Here is a 20928-nt window from a genome sequence, read left to right as displayed (position 1 = left end):
AATGGGCCAATCTTTGCTGAACTTCTAAAACCAACGCTTGAGGGGCTTGTTGAGACCATAGATCATATTTTGCCTGGACTTCAAACAGTTACAAGCTCTTATCCTCTTCGTTGCTTACTACCCCCACCATATGAGAACATAATTTTGATGGTTATGGTTATGATAGTTAAACAATTTGGAAATAACCACATTTTTATGGTTATCGATCAAGTTATGTCTATAACATCAATAATGGCATATCGAGTGGGAAAGCTATGAGCTTTGAATATAGCAAGTTTTATATAAAATGCTAGTTTTAGAAAGTCCTATTGGCATGGAGGATGATGCCTAGATGGGTGAAGAGTGCCAAACCACCTCTAAGCCTATTATTCCTCATTGATGTTTACTACATAAATAATCTAAAATTGTAGGGAGCCTTGAAGGAGGCTCTTGACTAGTGTAAGGATATGAATTGATATTATTTTTTGGTATTATGTAGCATTTCTCTATTTTATCCCTATCTTTATTTTTTTAAAGATAATTTACTATCGTTCATATCACATAGACCCCTCTTTCCATATTATTTTTTGGTACACATAGACTCTTTAAACTATTGATCTCAAATCCCTCTTCAATTGATTCTTCGTTATATTTTTTCTCATAAATTGTCATATGACTCACACATGAGTAGATTTATGATTTTTATACCTTATTATTTAGGAAAATGAGAGAAAAATAGTAATATATCTTTTGACCATATATCTAGAAGGGCAAATCTATCTTTACACTTTTTCCATTAATAGGAGGAGGTAATACAAACCATATGGACCCCAAATACAAGAAATTAATCCCAAAAATATTAGAAAAATATGATGTATTGTTTCAGAGGTCTTTTACAACTTAATTATATTATATTTTTTATGATTTAACAATAATAGTGCACTACATATATAAATTGTACATACTTTATCATAGTAAATATATATTGACTATAAAAAATATATGCACTCTATTTTTAAAAACTCAATGTTATTCATTAAAAGAATAACTATTATTAAACTGCAAATGTCCATTGGTTTTGATAAATTTATTAAATATAAAATAACAAAAGATAACTTAAATATATTTTATTACCATACCAAATGGTCCATTTACAGAAGAAGAACTATTCAAATTAATTGCGTTAGTATTATAATCCACAAAGATGTAGTGAAATTTTTCTTTCCACAAGTCAAGTGCTACATGCCAATTGAAGAATTTCTGTGCATTTGCTTCATTATAATTAAATTTATTACGCTTGAATCTTCAAAGTGTTCCGGTTTCTTTTTCTTTTTTTCATTTTGATTTCCCTTTTTGAGACTTTTGTAAAATGTTGTGATCTACACATATCAATGAAGATTTATCACGGTCGAATTTATTTGTCCACCTCGTAAGGATTTGTTAATTTATCTATATAAAGGAATGTTCAACTAAAACTATTTAAGTGTGGATTCAAACTATAGCCACTAACATTAATTATAAGAGGGACAAATTAAAGATGCAAACTTAGATTATTTTTTATTTCTCAACAAAATAGCAAAAACTTTTATTTATGCAGCAAAACTTACAAGAGATTTATCTCTCACTAATGTCTCTATCTCTTTGCAATATAAACATAACAAGAAAATGAAAGAAAGCAAAGGAATTGCCTCCATATTTTCACCTGGTTGCAGCAATATCTCGAACTTTATTCCCATGCTAGAACTATTTAAAATCAAGCTAACTCATATCTATTTTAGGTTTTCTAGCACTACCAAATGCTAAATATTAAATGGACTTCTTCTCATAAACCAAAACTTTTGGTTGGATTAGTTGTAGGACTACAATATGGAATACTATTAACATTGTGCACTAAAATTAATTAAATTATAGATGTGATCTATTTGTTGCATTATTACCTTGTCGATCTTAATTTGTGTCCTCGAGAGTTTCCGTGTCACCTCTCCTTCACTTGTATCTCCCAACCATCTAGCAAGCCCTTTAACCTCTTGCATAGTGATGCTTCATCTGCCTATGCTACTCATCGAATTAGGGTTGCCTCCCCTCGCATTGTCTCCAATGCGACTACTATTACATAACTTTTTGAGTTGTTGTCCTCGTCGACTAGCATAGAGTGGAGGGATGTTTAAATGTCCTCAACATTAGTATCACTTGAACTTGAAGGTGCCTATGACATAGGGGAAGGGTTTTCAATGGGAAGAAAAGGGGTAGTTTCAGTATAGGAGAATTGGGAGGGTGAGGATGCCAGATGGGAGCTCTAAGATGGTTTTTTTTTTTTTTTTTTTTTTTGTGATTATATTAGTTTTGGTAGTAAGGTATATATAGAGAAGTTGAAGAAAATATTGGAAGAAAGCCTTAACACAGATTCATGAACAAATGGAAGAATGAGATATACAGATACAATCATCTTCATCATAATTTGATTCTTTCCAAATATGATTGATTCCCTGACATTACTAGATTTGTACTAACTAGTACAAAAATATAGTGAATATATACTCAATTGCATCTTTCCTTTTATTATTTTTACATGCTTAAATTAGCCTAAAGTATTTGATAATTACCTTTGATTATAAATATTAGGGCCCAAGATCCAGAAAGTGAGTGGGCTTATCTTGGGCTAGGACTTGGTGAACTTTGTCAAGACCCAATCTAGCCTTTGGACCAAGATGGCCTAATTAATTAATCGACACATTTACTAATTTCTTAGATGATTTACAAAAGTTAGATAAAATATTAAACTTTTATTTCTCAGCGTTTGATGTGGATTTTCTGTTCCTAATGTATGCAATTAGTTGCATAAATAAAATTTAGGACTGTTATCTTTCTAAAATCAAGGAGTGGCGTAGAATTTTTTTATCAAAATTCGTCACTAGTCTAGTTTGTATTATAATAACTGCTTTACAATTTAAACAAGTAGACAATACAAGATGCAAGTATAAAAATAAATTAGTCGTAAACGTGAATAAATATAACCACATCTGATATTTCTTTGGTATATATCATTTATTACTATAAAGAGAAAAAATATAGTAATTATACTGTTATAATGATTGTCCTTGTATGTTGTGTGACCAATTAAGCCGGCAAGAACCATAAATATATATAGTCTGAGTTCTACATTCTGACATGTCATTATTGATGTTATTAGCATGGCTTTTTGAGTAGCCATGAAAACTTAGGTTTTTATTTCCAAACAATCTAACTATTATAACCATCAAAAATATATGATCATTTATTTGAAAGTTCTAAAGACAGGAGAGAGAGAGAGAGAGAGAGAGAGAGAGAGAGAGAGAGAGAGAGAGAGAGAGAGAGAGAGAGAGAAGAGAGAGAGAAGAAGAAGAAGAAGAAGAAGAAGAAGAAGAATGCAAGGTTTCACGAACTCGGCATAGAGCTAATTTATTGAATAGCTACACATGGTGTTTTGGATATTCAATAACGGAAAGGCAAATAGAGGATTCGCTGCAAGCCCAAGTGTAGCAATTTTAGGTACTTTGCAGTGGATAATTTGGCATCCGAATTATAAGTAGCAATTCCTTGCAGCATTGAATAGTATATCCACTACTCTCTTTTAGGAAGTAAAGGATTTTTGTAGGGATATGCTCCTCAACGAGTATCCTCATTTAAACCTTCCAAGAGGTGAGGACTTCCATCCTAGAGGAGATCTTAGAAAAACTGAAAGAACTAAAGGACTGTGTTATTGAAACACCTACCTTTAAAATAACATGTTTTTCACATGGAATAATCTGTATGACTCTCACGTGACCGGTCAGTACAGTATTCTCACAAAATATTACAAAAAAGTCTAAAATTACTACAATAGTCCAAGCAAATATAATTCAAAATATATAATACTAACAAACCTCCAAAGATATATGTTCATATACAAAACTCAAAATATAGAATCTCTCACGGGGGCTAAGTCCAACTAGGAAAAGTTAAACAAATAAACTCTACTAGAGAAATAGTGGGAAATAATTTATGCAAAGATAACTAAAACAAATAATAAGAAAAAAAACTACTAATGAGCCATGGCCCATAGGTTTGGACTAGCTTAAAGCCTAGTCTTGCACTGGTTGAAGAAATGAGTTGCAGGCCTACCCCTAGCCCACTAAGCTAAGGGATGGACTGGGCTCAAGGGCCTAGTCCATGGCGGGTGTGGGCTACGGCCCACCCCGTAGCCTACAGAGAGTCGAATGGGAGTTTGGTCTAACCCTCACTTTGTTCATTGTCTTCTTCCTAGAGAAGAAGATAGATAGGTAAAGGAAGTTGCTGCTATCTGTGATCACTGTCATTGGTGGTTGTCCTCCCAACATTGACAAGGTCGGCTTAGATTAACTCTGTGGGTGGTTGGCCCAGAAAGAGAAGAAAAATGGCTCATAAAGGAGAGAGATCAAGCTCATTAGCAAGGGAAGGAACTCACAAACCAAAGGTGAACAGAGGTTCGGAACCTAACTACAACACCATATGAAGTGGGTAGAAGGTTCTCAACCAATTAAACCTTCGGCCAGAGTGGTCGGTGACGAGGAGGAGGACTCCATGGTTGACAACCATGGAGGTTTCCATTTCGCTCAACGGGCTACTACGAATCCAAATTGAAGGCACCAATAGCTCTCTCTAAATGAGAGGAAACTAATCGACTAGGTGAACGAGGTCGACGTTGTCCACGATGACTAAACTCATGGAGGGAAGATGACAATAGGAGGCGACATGGTGTAGCATCTCATGCACAACATGGGTACCCAAATTGGGTATCCACGGCAAGAGAACAAGGAGATAGAGCTTCCCGGATCGGTGGGAAATCATCGACTAGTGAATTTCTCTGGTGAAGTCAAATATAGAAAAACTAGAAATTAAAGTAATTACAAGGAGTGGTAGGGGACTAACCTATGGATCAAATTGAGGGGTCAAATTGGTTCGACGGTGCTCTAGTGGGGGGTCAAATTGGTTCGACAGTGCTCTAGTGGTCTGCGGCCTTCGTCGAGCACTTCGACTGCTCAAAGCAAAGGCCAAAGGAGTGAAGAGGAGGAGGTGGTTGGAAAAACAAAAGTTAGAGGGAGAGGGTTAGGTTTTATAGAGCGGACGGGCGATGTGGTAGTAGGGAGGAGACCATTGGAACCTTGAGGAAGCCCAAGATGGACTGGGAGACCTTGTACAGGGGCTAAAATTTGGCTATTGAAAGTACAACCCAGTTGATTAGAGAGGTCAAGCCCTCGAAAATGAAGGGTGAGGAGACAAGAAGTACCAAAGGCCTCCATGATGAGCAAACAAGCTAGACATGTAAGCATACAAATGCTAGTAATAGGATTCGACAAAACAAAAGCATGCCTAAGGGCTCTACCAAAGGTAAGGAGAAGATAGTTGATGATAACTAGAGACGTCGAGGCAATCAAAAAATATTCACAGGTTTGTTGATCCCAAGGTAACTAGTAGGAAAGATTTGGGTAGGCCCTCGATACGCTCATGTGGGAAAAGTTGGAAAGTGAAGGACGAGTTGCTAGTTCCCCCTCTTGACATGCGTGACGAGCATTTAATGGATAACCACCATATGGTCTTAATAATTGTTCGACCATTTGACATAGAAAGATTTCCTAATACAACTAAAGGTGTCATTATCTACAGGGTGTTGATAAGACTTAGGACAGATCTGGCTTAGTTTGCTCGTTCGGCCTTCATTAAAACCTCTCATAGGAAGGACAAGACGAACATGACTATGTGTAGCTACTTGGAGGGATGTATGTGGATGGGTTGGCTTCAACGAGTTCCATATTGTGCTCATCTTGGCGCTTGGGGCTGCCTAGTCGACATACTAAGATAGCCAATAGCTCAAGTTGGCCCTTACTTTTGCCCGAAGAGAGGAAGGTGAGGATACTATGGACATTGAACACAATCACTAATAGCTACTACTCCTAGAAAGCCCAGTTGACATGGCAGATGATGTCTAGGTGGGCAAAAACCGCCAAGCCACCTCCAAGTAGGAGTGGACAACCTAGACGGTCTACTCTTACTCTTTAGTGTTTTAATGATTAAATCAATGATCTAGAATTGTAGGAGAGCAGTAAAGAATGAGGTTATTGACCAATGTAGGGATATGAAAAGGGACTACAAGCTAAATTGATTAAGGGCTAAGGTCGTGGCCAGGGCCTTCGGCAAGTGTTGGATGTGATTTACGATGTAGCCAAATAGGTAGCTCCAAGGATATTTTAATTTTATGGAAGGTAGAGTATAGTTACATAGATGTGGTGACAACTAGAACATGGATAATGATAGTGGTTCGCATAAGTAACAATCTCCTACAACAAGAGGAGCTTGACTTCTGTAATGTTGTCAACTCTTGGCTAGTGGCAGTGGACTTTAATACTTTCCTTAACGCTGAGGAAAAAAAGTATATCCTTATCAAAAAAAAAAAGGAGAAAAAGTATAGCAACACTATTAGATTGGGCTCAAAGTTGTCAGCTTTTGTGAAATTTATCAACCATGTTAGCTTTCACGAAGTTTATCAACCATGTTGGCCTTTGCAAAGTTTATCGACCATGTTGAGCTTTGTGATGCAAGCTTTGAAAAACTTTCCTTTGCCTAGTGCAACAACCATCATGGTAGTAAACGCATGTGAGTCCACCTTGATCATGCTTTGGCAAATAAGGAGTGGTTGGGCTACTACCAAAGTTGCATTGATCGACATCTAGATTGCTCATGCTCAAACCATGTCCTGTTGTTGCTCATAGTTCAAGCACCTACTAGGCAATGCATCAAATCATTTAGGTTCAACATGCTATGGTTGGAAGAATCGCCTCTCAGTTCCACTCTGCACTGATAGCTAAAGAAGTCCATATAAGCTAGTATTTGCTCTTGTGAGGTTACCAAGCAAAGCTTATTTTACTCGAGCCAGATAAGAAGCAACAGAAAAAGAACCAATCTTTTCTTCTTCTTTTTTATGCTAATAATAAAAAATAGAGGTGAGGTTTGGAACTTAAACATCTGAGCTACCTTGTTAAGCAGAACAAAGACAAAGTGATATTGGTTTGTACTATTAGGCCATAACTTAGCAACAAGATTTAATCTAGGGTTAATTACACCTATACCTTTTGAACTATACTTGATTTTCACAAAGACCCCTAATCTACTTTTATTGCAATGACCCATTAAACTTTGGAACAACCTTAATGTCACCCTTTAGTTAATCTATCATTAGCTAAATTGAGCGACTTAGCTTACGTGACAGTCATATCAAAGTATTATATACGAAATGACCTAAATTTCCTCTCCATTTCCTTTTCTCTCATTCTCTTCTCATCTCCATTACCATTATCACATTTTTCCCATCTCCATCACTATCACTGCCTACCTCTTATCTCCATCACCATCACCGTGTTTCTTCTTCGCTCTTTGACACCACCTCCCCCTCCATTGCTGACAACCTCCCTCCTTTGCCATCAAAACTCGATGACATCCTCGACAGTGCCGAAGGTGAGATCGATGATAATGCCAACACCAACGACCCATCCAAGGCATTCCCTCTTCATCTTCACCATCTTCCTTGGCCCCACCAATGTAGGGGTCACGTCCCCCCTAATGCCATGGGAATGATCAATGACAGATTTGGAGCCCCTATACGGAACTTCTTCAACCTGATCGGCCAGGTTTCGGTGCCGTTGCCGGATAAATGAATGGCTAAGCTCATTCTAGGGTTGGGCATCGACTAGATAACCGACGATGGCTCGCATAAGCTACGCAAGGAACCGACTCCAACAGGGGTGGTCACTATCTACACAAAGTACAAGGAGGGTATATTGGGTAGAACCTAGGGGAAGGAGGAGGAGCATTATAGCCCTAGCCATCTAAGTTTTGACTGCTGCCACCAAACGCATTGCACCATCCTTTGCTAGATTTTGCTGCCATATTGACTGTCATGCTTGCAATTGACGGTGGAGATACAGTGACAAATCGATACCAGGCATCATTGGCTACCCGATCATTATCCCTATCTATAGCTAGCTCAATAGAGGATAGTAGTATGGTATCCCTACAGTGGTGGTAGCAATAGTAGGGCTAGTAGCACCGCCTATCTTTACAACTAGTCCCAATCTATCCTCCTTGATCTCGTCCCTTGGGACTCTATCGATGAGGAATCGAAGATGTCTTAGTGATCGCGAGGGCAATGTCATTCTTCTACAAAGTGAGGTGCTCGTTATCCTCGGTGTGTAGCCACGAGCAGATGGTGAGCTTAAAGATGAAGAGCTTGTAGGGTCTTGGCAAAGAGGATGGTGGTGTTCGTCGTTAGGTATACCACCATTGGTGGTGTCAGTAGAGTTGGGAGATGGGGCGATGAAGAGGCTTGTATACTTATTAGGGATATAATAATTATTAGGCACTTTTCATCACAATCATCAGTCGCTTCACTTTGATCCAAAGCTTAGAAGAGATGATGTAACAAAAAATAGTTTAGGAGTCTCTGTGAAAATCAGATATAATTCAGGGTGTAAGTGTAATTAACCCTTTAAATTAATATGATTACTTCGGCAACATCTGCCATGATCGACTTTTCGTCCTCCAACATAATTAATATTAGAGTCAATAGCTTACAATTATTAAATAACTATATTAAGGGATGATAATAATGTATTTAAACATTAATTGATATAGTTAGCTTAGATATGATGCGATAATAAGTCCCATATCTACTTAAAATTTTTGATTCATTATACGAAAAACCGAAAGTATTTACAATATTGCAGCATAAGTATTCAAACCCTTCTTACAATCTAACGGTCAAGCAAAAATGGTATAAATAATTTTAATCTTTCATGCAAATGACCCAATTTATTTCAATACCTGTCTCCCAAGCGATTAGGCTCTCATGATGGACCTAATTTAAACACATAATTCATTGCGTATAATTAGGAATTGGATTCAAACTAGATATTACCATTGCTACCTTTTCCTATTCTTGGAGTTTCTCCCAATCGTACCTCTGGCATGTGGTTTTGTTTGGTGGTGGCCCTTCTTTATTCTGAATTGACTTGTTCTTGTTCCTTCTTTTGTGGCTTCTTTCGAGTAGGTGGGAGGCATAGTTGGATGCCAAACGAATAACTCCAAGTATATTCCTCAACTTATTCGACCCTTCAAATCAACAAAAATAAGTTAATCGCGACATCCAACGAAGGTTATGGATTCAAGTAGATGGACGACTCTCTTAATGCCTGTCATTAGTAGGTTGATTAGATGGATAACATCTTTTATGGAGATTAGCACTTCAATTCCACGCTGGCGTCTCCATGATTGAAAGGACCACCATATGATCCTATTCAGATTTTTTGACTGTTCGCCATGTCATGTCTCCAAGTCATCGTCCTCCCAGCAATGAATGCCATGTGAATACAAGAAGAAGATGCTTTCACTCACTGTAACATCTCACATGATGTTGCATAGATTATAAATGTCCTACGTGGCAGAGTTTGAAGCCGATAATTTAATTTAAATTTTTTTAATTCAAAACTAACAATAAAAGTATTGTCCTATTATTAAAATTTCGATCATTTTAATTGAATATTATCTTGTTTTTAAGATATTTAGAAGTAGGGTTACAATTAAATAACTATATATATTTTTTATGAGCACTGTAATGCGCACACATACTCTACGAATGAAAGGAGTGTTTATGACGAGAGAATAGCATTGTTTTATTATCTTTTATATAGTATAATTTTATTATCCTTTCTAATTTCTATGGTATATATATTGGTTTAAACTATGAGCCCTTTTTTTTCCAATTAACAGACAGACGATCCACCTGAGTCCTAGAAAACTCGCGAGCTCGACCAGCCACATGCAACTGCTGGTTCCAATCCGTGAGATTTTAAATCTCCCTCGATTTTCCACCACAAGTCACATCCCCATCGATGCGGGACCACCACGTGTCAGAATCGTGCGTTAGTCGGCCAAGTTGGACCCACCAATTTGTCATTAATGAGCATCCAGACAGCACCACCAATCAGACGTCTCGTAGCAGCTGGCATGTTGGCATTGGATAAGCTCTACAGCTCAGCCCTAATCTACTCGTCGCTATTAAATCTTATTCCACTTCCACCACCCATGCAGACAAAAAAATATCGACACCTACGTCTGTATAAATACGTACAACACCCCCAACGTTAGATCGTGAGCTACTCTGCAACCCCCACTCGCTCTTCTCTCACTCTTGGCTCCTCTCTCTCTCTCCTCTTGAGAAATTAGAGCCATGGCTTGTATTGCCTTTGGTCGCTTCGATGACTCGTTCAGTGTCAGCTCACTGAAGTCCTACCTCGCTGAGTTCATCTCCACTCTCCTCTTCGTCTTCGCCGGCGTTGGATCCGCCATAGCTTACAGTATATAACATGCCACACAATTAAACTAATTCGGCTTTAGACTCATGACTAGCTACTCTAAAAACTTAAAGCATATAATGATAATTTTTCGTCGATTATAATTTGTAGGCAAGTTGACAGCAGGAGCGGCTCTCGATCCCGCCGGCCTTGTGGCCGTGGCCATTGCCCACGGATTCGCGCTGTTTGTCACCGTGTCGATCGCCGCCAACATCTCCGGTGGACATGTCAACCCTGCTGTCACTTTTGGGTTGGCCCTTGGGGGACAGATCACCATCCTCACAGGCATCTTCTATTGGGTTGCTCAGCTTGTGGGGGCCATTGTGGGAGCTTACCTCGTAAAGTTTTCCACTGGATTGGTAAGGCTAGAAGCAAATACGAAATAAATTATAAACAAAAGGGATGAGTTTTACAAGATTCATAACCATTTAATTCAGATTCTAGTCTTGCATTTATATCATGAGCTCATGGGAGAGTATTAAAATATAAAAGAAATCAACTGCGGTAAATCTTATGTTAAATTACCCTCTCTTTTTTTCTTTTTTTTCTTTTTCTTTTTCGTTCAGCATATGATTAAGCGCATGCAGAATATCCATAAAATACAATTAATAACTTTTCTTTTTTTTCCTATTTTCAGGACACTCCCACCCATGGACTGGCTGCCGGAGTTGGAGCACTGGAGGGAGTGGTCATGGAGATCATCATCACCTTCGCCCTCGTGTACACCGTATACGCCACCGCCGCCGACCCGAAGAAGGGCTCCCTCGGCACCATCGCTCCGATCGCCATCGGCTTGATCGTCGGCGCAAACATCCTCGCCGCCGGCCCCTTCTCCGGTGGATCAATGAACCCGGCCCGCTCCTTCGGGCCGGCGGTGGTGAGCGGAGACTTCGCCAACAACTGGATCTACTGGGTCGGCCCACTCGTCGGCGGTGGCCTTGCCGGCCTGGTTTACACCTATGTGTACTTGAACTCCTCCCATGAACCAGTGCCTAGCAGTGACTTCTGAGTTCGGAGCTTAGTCCAAGAGTGAGATCTTTGCTTGTTTGCTTGTTGGAATCTTCCTATTAATTGGTTTGTAATTAGCTTTCAATCCTTGCAATCTTAATTATTGTACTTGTACTGTTATGAGTAATGGTGAATTGGTGCTTTAATTTATTTATTTTCAATAAGTTTGAGCTAAAATTTATATCTTATATATTTCTCTTGATGAACACCTAAGGCATTCCCAAGATGCTACATATATAGTCTTAAATAACATATTGTTGTAAACAAAGGTTAAGAGCATTTTAGTTTAAGTAAATATCAAGATGTGTATAGAACTCTAATTTGGCACTTCGAAAGGAGAAGTAATGGCATTCATAAATCAAAATCTAATTTTAATATTATATTCTACTGTGTAGATGCAGTTTTTTAAAGGGTAATTTAACAAGAACACCTTATATCATATTTTGATTATTATTCACACGCTACCATATTAATATTCATTTTGCTTTTAGGGTATTATAAAATATCTTGAGTTAATTTTATCCTAACAGTTAGTAACAGAATGGAGAATATTATATTATTCTTGAAAATATAAAATTTAAATACCCATGATTGGACTTTAAAATCTAATTTTCTATTTATCTTTACCTTGCCTAAAGAAAACTTATATAAGGGGAGACTAAGGCTCATTAATTGTATTATATCTATAATTATTTTAACACTTCTATACAGTAATGCTAGGGTGTCTCTATGACATTTCATAAAGTAACGATGAGACTGAATAAGATACGATAGAGTGTGAATGATAATAAATTACAGCAAAATATATAGTGTTTCTCATAAATTTACCATTTTTTCAAGTACATGAAATGGAATCTGAATAGTTTTATTAGCCAAGATATTAATCTGTTATACTAAGAGTCATGTAGATTTGTTTGTAGAAAAAGCTTGCAGCAGGAAAACGCACTTCATTTCAAAGAGGTTAAACAAGGATTGAGGACTATAGTTAGGGTTTTTCTAGATGCTGACTCAATGTTTTGTTCTCATTAGGGAAGATAGTGATTTTCTTCAAAACAATAAATATAATAATTAGATAGCAATCCGATTATAGTGGATAAGGGCGAAGTTGGATATCGATTGTTTGGCTACATGGAATAAGAATTAGATAGTAGATATTACTTATGCGTGATATACAATCTAATGTATGGAAATAATTAATTTCCCTTGGTCCACTCTAGTCCCTATCTAATGCAGAGTAAGAGTAGTAATAATAATAATAATAATAATTGGAAACGAATATTCGGATATAGATATCGAGTGGGATGGGATAAGAGCAGGCTTTCTGTAGATAAGCAGATTCTTGGATACCCGTATTTGAATATGAATAAATGTTCAAATCCTTATCGTTTGGCACCAGATAATTATCATCCCATCTTTACCCTACTAGTCATGATCTATCTATCAAATAGGCACATTAAAAGTACAAAATGAAAATTGTATTTCATGTTTGTTGAAGCATTGTTACTTTAACCACTTGGGTACGAAGGAAGATAGGAAGCTTGCAAGAGCTAATATCAAGCAAATTTAGTATCTCTAGTTGCATGTCCAATATCTGTCCATTATCTAACGTCGTACATACTATAGCATATATGAGACTGTCTATTGTTGATGTATATGATACTTTCTTTGTGTAGACGTCATTTAGAGTTTTTACACATTTTTTTTCTGCTAATCTTAAAATGTCTTGCTAACAAAATGTTAATAAACTTTGACTTCTCCATGTTAAACCTCTCTAGAATCTTCTTAATTTATGGTGTTTATGACAGCTTCAACTCCCACTTAGCTCTATCTTTACAAATTCTTATACCAATGAATTGTTGGCTGTACTCAAATCTTTCATTACAGCTCTTTTGAAAACTCTTTATGGCGTTGTCTTGCTCACGCCATCCCCGTCCGAGCCATACTCCACCCTATGTTCTTCAAGCAGTGAAACTATCGAGCACATTCTCCTATCTTGTCCGTTCTCGAGAGTTGCATGGCTCTCATGCTATTTGGGTATAAGAATAACCAACCAGCTCTCCTCCTTAGATGACTAGATCTTGGCTCTCCACTCAAATCTTCGTCCGAACAATTTAGTCTACTATTTCACCTTCTTGTGGTGTATTTGGAAAGCTTGTGCTAAGGCTTGGCTCTTCAGTGATAGCCAGACCTTGGTCCGTTGGATCACTCCATATGTGACGCTGTGGACTGGAGTATTCACCACATAGTGCTCGACTGTAAGCTTATTCTCTCTAAGCAATCTTGGTTAAAGCTACGTTTCACTAGCCGATGTAACAACTTCCCTGCTCACAATCTCGCTCAGATCTCTAATCGATCCAAGGCTACAAGCCACTGGATCGGTGGGCACCTGAACACTATTTGTAATCTCCCCTAGGAATGAAAACTGGTCTAGGGACTTTCTTTTTTTTTTTTTAAAAAAAAAACTCTTTCTTGAAGTTCTATATCTCCACCATATTTGATCATATAATAAGTAAATCATTAACATATAAGAGTAATACAATCATACAATGGACGGTATGAATCTACGTCATTTTAACTGGATATTCTCTTTGTACACATAGAGTTCAGGAATTGATAAAATCATAAAAGAAACCTAGTCTGTTAGCCCTACATTATTGAAAGATAATTTAGAACTTAAGAGCTATAACTAATGGATACTCATTCTGAGTCATGTCTTTCAGTGATTTTGTCACTATAACAAGCCAATAGATAACAATGTCAGGAATAAAGAGCCAAATTATATTGCACAGAGTGAGCACTCCAAACAAAGCGCTATTGGTATTTACTTTAACTCTACCACCAGTTGAAGTATACTTGGTTTTCACTATTAACCCGTAATTTTTTTTTTACGTTATAATATCACCCCTAAACGAGTAATGATAAAAAATACGTAATGACCAACTATACCCCTAATAAGTTAATAATTTTATTAAATTTAAAAAAAAAATTACCCAAATAATCTTAACGTATCTCCTCCATCAAACCCATGCCGATCACCTCGTCGAAGTATGCAGGACGACGATGTCGAGCTCACTGTCGTTACCGCAGCTGCTCGACTCCTCACCAGCACACATGCGCAAGCAAGCAGCTAATCAAGAAGACGAGGCCAAAGAGCGCTGCCTCACTCGCTGCCATTATTGAAGCCGCTTGGCTGCTCGCCGGCGCACATGTGCAAGAGGCCGAGCCGATAAAAAAGACGAGGCTGAAGAGCGCGTCTGTTAGGACCGTGCTGTTCGCAATGTCAGTCCTATTGTATTTTTCGCTTTTCGAGTATGTAAATGGGATGCCAACCCCATGTCTTTTGCATGTTTTTGAGTGTCTTTTGGTTTCCTTCAAGAGCTCCTTGCGAAGCAATCTTGGGGTCGCAATATTAGTGTCGTCGCAACACTAGTTTGGGTTTTTCCCCGCACGTGCCTATAAAACTCATGGGCCAAAACCCCAATGGGGCTTACTTTCAAAACGTAACGCCCCACAAGACCTTTGAACCCCCCGGGTTGCAGAATTGGGGATGCTCATACTTAGTAGTATAGGAGAACTATCGAGAAGCATTAAGTGAGCCAGCTTCGCAACCGAAGTGCCACTGGTTCAATGGTGTTCATTTTGCCCTCGATGGCTATCCTGCCCCTTTAATTTTCTCGTCGTTGGCATGTCTTGTAACTTCCTTTCCAATCAATAAAGAATCGCAATCTTGTTTGCCAAACCTTGTATTTTGCTTGTCTTTGCTTTGTCGCAATCCAGAAACAGGTGCATCGCTTGTGAAGCGAACGGCTGACTTAACTTTGCTACTTGAAAGTTGAGTGCCGCGCGGTCGTTGTCTATCTCAAAGACTTTGTCCGTGACAAGTGGTATCAGAGCGGGTCGACAAGAGCAACATCCTTGCAAATGGGGCGCCATAAGCAAGGCGGAGAGACAAGTCAAGCAGCAAATACAGCAGATTTGGGCAAAGGACCAGAGGTGCTGATTATGGAGCCACATCTGAGCGATTCTGAAAGGCATCGAAGTAACAGGGAGTGGCTTGACGAGATGGAGGCACACATCTCGCAATTGAGTGCCAATGTTGCTCAAATATACACTCTCGGCGATAGGGCAGATCGCTTGGAGGCATATCAGCAACACATCGACGACGAGGTCGAGACGTTGCGAGACAACACCAAGGAAGCTGTCCAACATCTCAAAGAGCAGCTAGCGGACCTCTCCGCAAGGGTGACGGTACTCACGCGAGCCATGAGCACCGTGCAACCCGCCGCACATGCAGAGGGACATTCTGGAAGGGTCAGGGTGCCGGAACCGCGCTGCTACAAGGGCGCAAGGGATGCCAAAGAGTTGGAGAACTTTCTTTTCGATGTTGAGCAATACTTTCGGGTGGTGCGACCGGACTCGGAAGAAACAAAAGTCACTTTCGCAACGATGTACCTCGACGGGGATGCCAAGCTATGGTGGCGGACTCGTTATGAGGACATCCAAGGTGGCCGCTGCAACATCAATTCTTGGGAGGATTTGAAACGGGAGCTGAAGGTGCAGTTCCTTCCTGAAAATGTGGAGTTCATCGCAAGACGGAGTTTGCGACATCTCACACAAACGGGGTCGATTCGAGAATATGTCAAACAATTCTCGACACTCATGTTGGACATTCGGGACATGTCGGAGAAGGACAAGCTTTTTCACTTCTTGGAAGGCTTGAAGCCTTGGGCACAAACAGAGTTGCGACGTCGGGACATTCCTGACTTAGCGGTGGCCCAAGCTGCGGCGGAGCGCTTGACGGATTATTCAACCCCTGAAAACCCAAAGAAGAAGCCTTCGACGAGCAATGCAAAGCCCCAAAGGCCGAAAGGCAAAGGGGTGATGCAAAGCGAGAAGAAGGGGTCTTGGCAAAAGGGTGCGAAGCCAAACAAGAGTCCCGAGGAGGGGTGTTTCCTATGCGGAGGACCACATTTTGTAAAGAATTGCCCGCAAAGGAAGTCGCTCAATGCAGTGCAAGCCCAAGAGCAAAGTTCGGAGAGCGACGGTGAGAAGTCGACGGAAGGCCCTCGCATGGGGGCATTGCGACTTCTAAATGCACTCAAGGCTCAAGTGGGGGAGAAGCGGAAGACTTTGCCTTCAAAGAACCGGAAGCCAAATGAGCTAATGTTCGTCGACATTGAGCTCAATGGAAAGTCGACGAAGGCATTGGTTGACACTGGTGCCACTCACAACTTCATAGCGGACTATGAAGCACAACGACTTGGGTTGCTCCTTTCAAAGGACTCAAGTCGAATGAAGGCGGTGAATTCGAAGTCTCAACCAATCGCCGGGCAAGCAAAGGACGTAAATGTTGCGGTTGGGTCTTGGAGGGGCAAGGCCAACTTCATGGCGGTTCCTTTGGATGACTTCCAAGTCATTCGTGGGATGGAATTTCTGCAAACGGCGAGAGGAGTGCCTATGCCGTTCCTTAATGCTCTATGCATGATGGGGGATGAGTCCCCTTGTGTCGTCCCGGTGGCGAAAACGATGACAAAGGAGACAAAGCAACTTTCAGCACTTCAGCTGAAGAAGGGTGTCAAGAAGGGTGAGCAAACATTCTTGGCGGCCTTGAAGCTAGAGGCGGATCCTTTGGAGAATGGCCCAATTCCTCTTGGGGTCGCAAGAGTTTTGAAGGAGTTTGGGGATGTCATGCCGCCCGAATTGCCAAAGACCTTGCCTCCTCGGCGAGCGGTGGATCACAAGATCGAGTTGGAACCAGGGACGAAGCCTCCAGCCCGTGCACCATATCGCATGTCTCCTCCGGAGTTGGTGGAACTTCGGAAGCAACTTGATGAGTTGCTTAAAGGCGGGTTGATTCGCAGCTCAAAGGCACCGTTTGGGGCGCCGGTGCTATTTCAAAAGAAGCATGATGGGAGTCTACGACTATGTGTAGACTATCGCGCCTTGAACAAAGCGACGATCAAAAACAAGTACCCAATCCCTCTCATTGCGGACTTGTTTGATCAACTTGGAGGAGCGCGGTACTTCTCCAAATTGGACTTGCGGTCGGGGTATTGGCAAGTCAGAGTTGCGGAAGGCGATGAAGCAAAGACAACGTGTGTGACACGTTATGGCGCGTTCGAATTCTTGGTGATGCCATTCGGTTTGACGAATGCCCCTGCAACCTTCTGTACACTCATGAACCAGCTGTTCCATGAGTATCTTGACAAGTTCGTGGTGGTCTACCTCGACGACATCGTGGTGTACAGCAAGACGTTGGAAGAGCACATCCAACATCTCAAAGCCATCTTCAAGGTGTTAAGGGAACACTCCCTATTTGTGAAGAAGGAGAAGTGCTATTTTGCACAAGAGGAAATCATGTTCCTTGGACACCAAGTTGGCGGTGGACACATTCGCATGGACAAGGAGAAGGTTCGTGCCATTCATGATTGGCAAGCCCCTTCGAAGGTGAAAGAACTTCGTTCATTCTTGGGGCTTGTCAACTATTATCGGCGGTTCATTGCAAGCTACTCGCGGAGGGCTGCGCCGCTGACTGATTTGCTGAAGAAGGACCGCTCATGGGAGTGGTCTAGCAAATGTCAAGAGGCCTTTGCTGATTTGAAGAAAGCGGTGATGGAGGAACCCGTATTACAGTTGCCAAACTACTCCCTTCCGTTTGAAGTTCACACGAATGCTTCAGATTATGCCATCGGAGGAGTTCTTATGCAAGAAGGACATCCGGTTGCCTATGAAAGCCGCAAGTTGAATGATACGGAGCGGAGGTATACGGTGCATGAGAAGGAGATGACGGCGGTCGTACATTGCCTTCGTGTTTGGAGGCATTATCTCCTTGGGTCTCACTTTGTTGTGAAGACCGACAATGTGGCCTTGAGTTACTTTCAAACTCAAAAGAAGCTCTCTCCAAAGCAAGCAAGATGGCAAGACTTCTTGGCGGAATTCGACATGGTTTTGGAATACAAACCAGGTCGAACAAATCAAGTTGCGGATGCCTTAAGCCGCAAGGCGGAATTGGCTACTCTCAAAGCGGTGGCAAACGAGAGTATAAGCCAAGTGCAAGCGTCGCTTTTGAAGAAGATTCGCGAGGGGATGCAAAGTGACCCGATGGCGGAGACCCTCAAGAAACTTGTAGATGAAGGCAAGACGCGACGGTTTTGGGTCCAGGAGGGACTCATCATGACAAAAGGAAACCGCGTGTACGTGCCATGGGCGAACAACTTGCGAAGAGAACTGCTCAAAGAGTGTCATGACACCTTGTGGGCAGGTCATCCGGGCGTACATCGGACCTTGGCTCTTGTGGAAAGAGCATATTATTGGCCAAAGATGGGGGAAGACGTCGAAGAGTATGTGCGCACTTGTCTCATTTGCCAACAAGACAAGGTGGAGCGCGCGAAGCCTTGTGGGTTGTTGGAACCGCTACCCGTTCCTGAGCGGCCATGGGAAAGTGTCTCTTTGGACTTCATTTCGAGCTTGCCAAAGGTCGGGGACATTGGCTCAGTGTTAGTTGTGGTGGATCGGTTCTCAAAGTATGCGACTTTCATACCGATTCCGCCGCATTGCAGCGCTGATGAAGCAGCTCGGTTATTCCTAAGGCATGTGGCCAAGTATTGGGGAGTCCCGCAAAACATCGTGAGCGATAGGGATCCTCGGTTCTTGGGTCGGTTTTGGACGGAGTTGTTCAAACTCTTGGGGTCAAAACTCTTCTTCTCCACAAGCCTTCATCCCCAAACCGACGGCCAAACGGAGAGAATAAATGCTCTTCTTGAGCAATATTTGCGGCACTTTGTTAGTGCCAGTCAACGAGATTGGGTCAAGCTACTTGACATTGCCCAATTCTCGTACAACTTGCAGCGGAGCTCTGCATCCAACAAAAGCCCCTTTGAAGTTATCATGGGACAACAACCTTCCACACCGCATACTTTGGTGGTGGGTTACACAGGCAGCAGCCCTTCGGCATATCACCTTGCCAAAGAGTGGCATCGGAATGCGGAGATTGCCAAAGCCTATCTTGAGAAGGCAGCCCAAAAGATGAAGAAGTGGGCGGACAAGAATAGAAGGCCGCGAGACTTTAAGAAAGGCGATTTGGTGCTGGTCAAGCTTCAACCGGCATCGCTCAAGTTCTTTCGCAAGGTGCACAAAGGACTTGCCCGCAAATATGAAGGCCCCTTTCCTGTCATCAATAAAGTAGGCAATGTGTCCTACCGAGTGCAACTCCCCGCTTGGCTTAAAATCCATCCGGTTTTCCATGTGAGTTGCCTCAAACCGTATCATGCCGATCGCGAAGACCCTTCTCGCAATGTGTCAAGCCGGCCAAACCCCACAACGGCGTCGCTTGAAAGGCAGGTTGACACCATATTAGCGGACAGAGTGCGAACTCTACCCAATGGAGCTACAGAGACCGAATACTTGGTCAAATGGAAGAATCTTCCAATGTCAGAAGCTAGTTGGGAACTTGAAGAAACTCTGCGGCATGAAGAAGACAAAGTTCAAGCCTACCAAAAGAAGAACTTGGCGAGCACGTCAAGATGAAGTAAGTCATCACGGTAGTAGCCGAAGATCACCTCGACGAGGGCGTCGAGAGTCTAAGTGGGGGAGTCTGTTAGGACCGTGCTGTTCACAATGTCGGTCCTATTGTATTTTTCGCTTTTCGAGTATGTAAATGGGATGCCAACCCCATGTCTTTTGCATGTTTTTGAGTGTCTTTTGGTTTCCTTCAAGAGCTCCTTGCGAAGCAACCTTGGGGTCGCAATATTAGTGTCGTCGCAACACTAGTTTGGGTTTTTCCCCGCACGTGCCTATAAAACTCATGGGCCAAAACCCCAATGGGGCTTACTTTCAAAACGTAACGCCCCACAAGACCTTTGAACCCCCCGGGTTGCAGAATTGGGGATGCTCATACTTAGTAGTATAGGAGAACTATCGAGAAGCATTAAGTGAGCCAGCTTCGCAACCGAAGTGCCACTGGTTCAATGGTGTTCATTTTGCCCTCGATGGCTATCCTGCCCCTTTAATTTTCTCGTCGTTGGCATGTCTTGTAACTTCCTTTCCAATCAATAAAGAATCGCAATCTTGTTTGCCAAACCTTGTATTTTGCTTGTCTTTGCTTTGTCGCAATCCAGAAACAGGTGCATCGCTTGTGAAACGAACGGCTGACTTAACTTTGCTACTTGAAAGTTGAGTGCCGCGCGGTCGTTGTCTATCTCAAAGACTTTGTCCGTGACAGCGTCCTCGCTCGCTCCTATTGCCAAGACTGCTCGGCTCCTTGCTGATGCACATGCGTAAACAGCCGATTAAGAAGACGAGACCGGAGAGCACAGCCTTGTTCACTCCCATTGCCAAGGCTGCTTGGCTCCTTGCCGATGCACATGTGCAACCGACAGATCAAGAAGTTGGCTAGTTGGTGCTTGGCCGTTGCATGTCGACGGCGGGGAGGCAATGTTGGCAACTGGCGATGGTAAAGGAGAGAAGTTGGTGACAGTGGATGGGGAGGAAGATAATTATTTTTTACAATAAATTAAATTTAATTATAATAATATATTTTTTA

The 20928-nt window shown here is 41.4% G+C and overlaps 1 protein-coding gene across 1 annotated transcript; it reads left to right on the top strand.

Annotated features, from left to right (window-relative positions):
- Positions 1 to 10156: 10156 nt before the first annotated feature.
- LOC140765946 (probable aquaporin TIP2-2) lies at positions 10157 to 11537 on the top strand. Its single transcript, XM_073105286.1, has 3 exons — positions 10157 to 10382; positions 10491 to 10738; positions 11017 to 11537. The coding sequence occupies exons 1-3, from the start codon at positions 10256 to 10258 to the stop codon at positions 11386 to 11388; spliced, it is 747 nt and encodes a 248-aa protein (XP_072961387.1). The 5' UTR covers positions 10157 to 10255; the 3' UTR covers positions 11389 to 11537.
- Positions 11538 to 20928: the final 9391 nt, after the last annotated feature.

This window comes from Typha angustifolia, chromosome 8 (genome assembly GCF_048772165.1).
Source record: "Typha angustifolia cultivar Huaian chromosome 8, ASM4877216v1, whole genome shotgun sequence".
Taxonomy (NCBI): domain Eukaryota; kingdom Viridiplantae; phylum Streptophyta; class Magnoliopsida; order Poales; family Typhaceae; genus Typha; species Typha angustifolia.
This window is presented reverse-complemented; position numbering and strand designations above follow the sequence as displayed.

Bases quoted from the DNA above. Each gene is read 5' to 3' on its own strand.
- LOC140765946 (XM_073105286.1), top strand. From the start codon at position 10,256: ATGGCTTGTATTGCCTTTGGTCGCTTCGATGACTCGTTCAGTGTCAGC. The intron at 10,383-10,490 runs GTATATAACATG...TATAATTTGTAG, and splicing joins TGGATCCGCCATAGCTTACA to GCAAGTTGACAGCAGGAGCG. The intron at 10,739-11,016 runs GTAAGGCTAGAA...TCCTATTTTCAG, and splicing joins TAAAGTTTTCCACTGGATTG to GACACTCCCACCCATGGACT.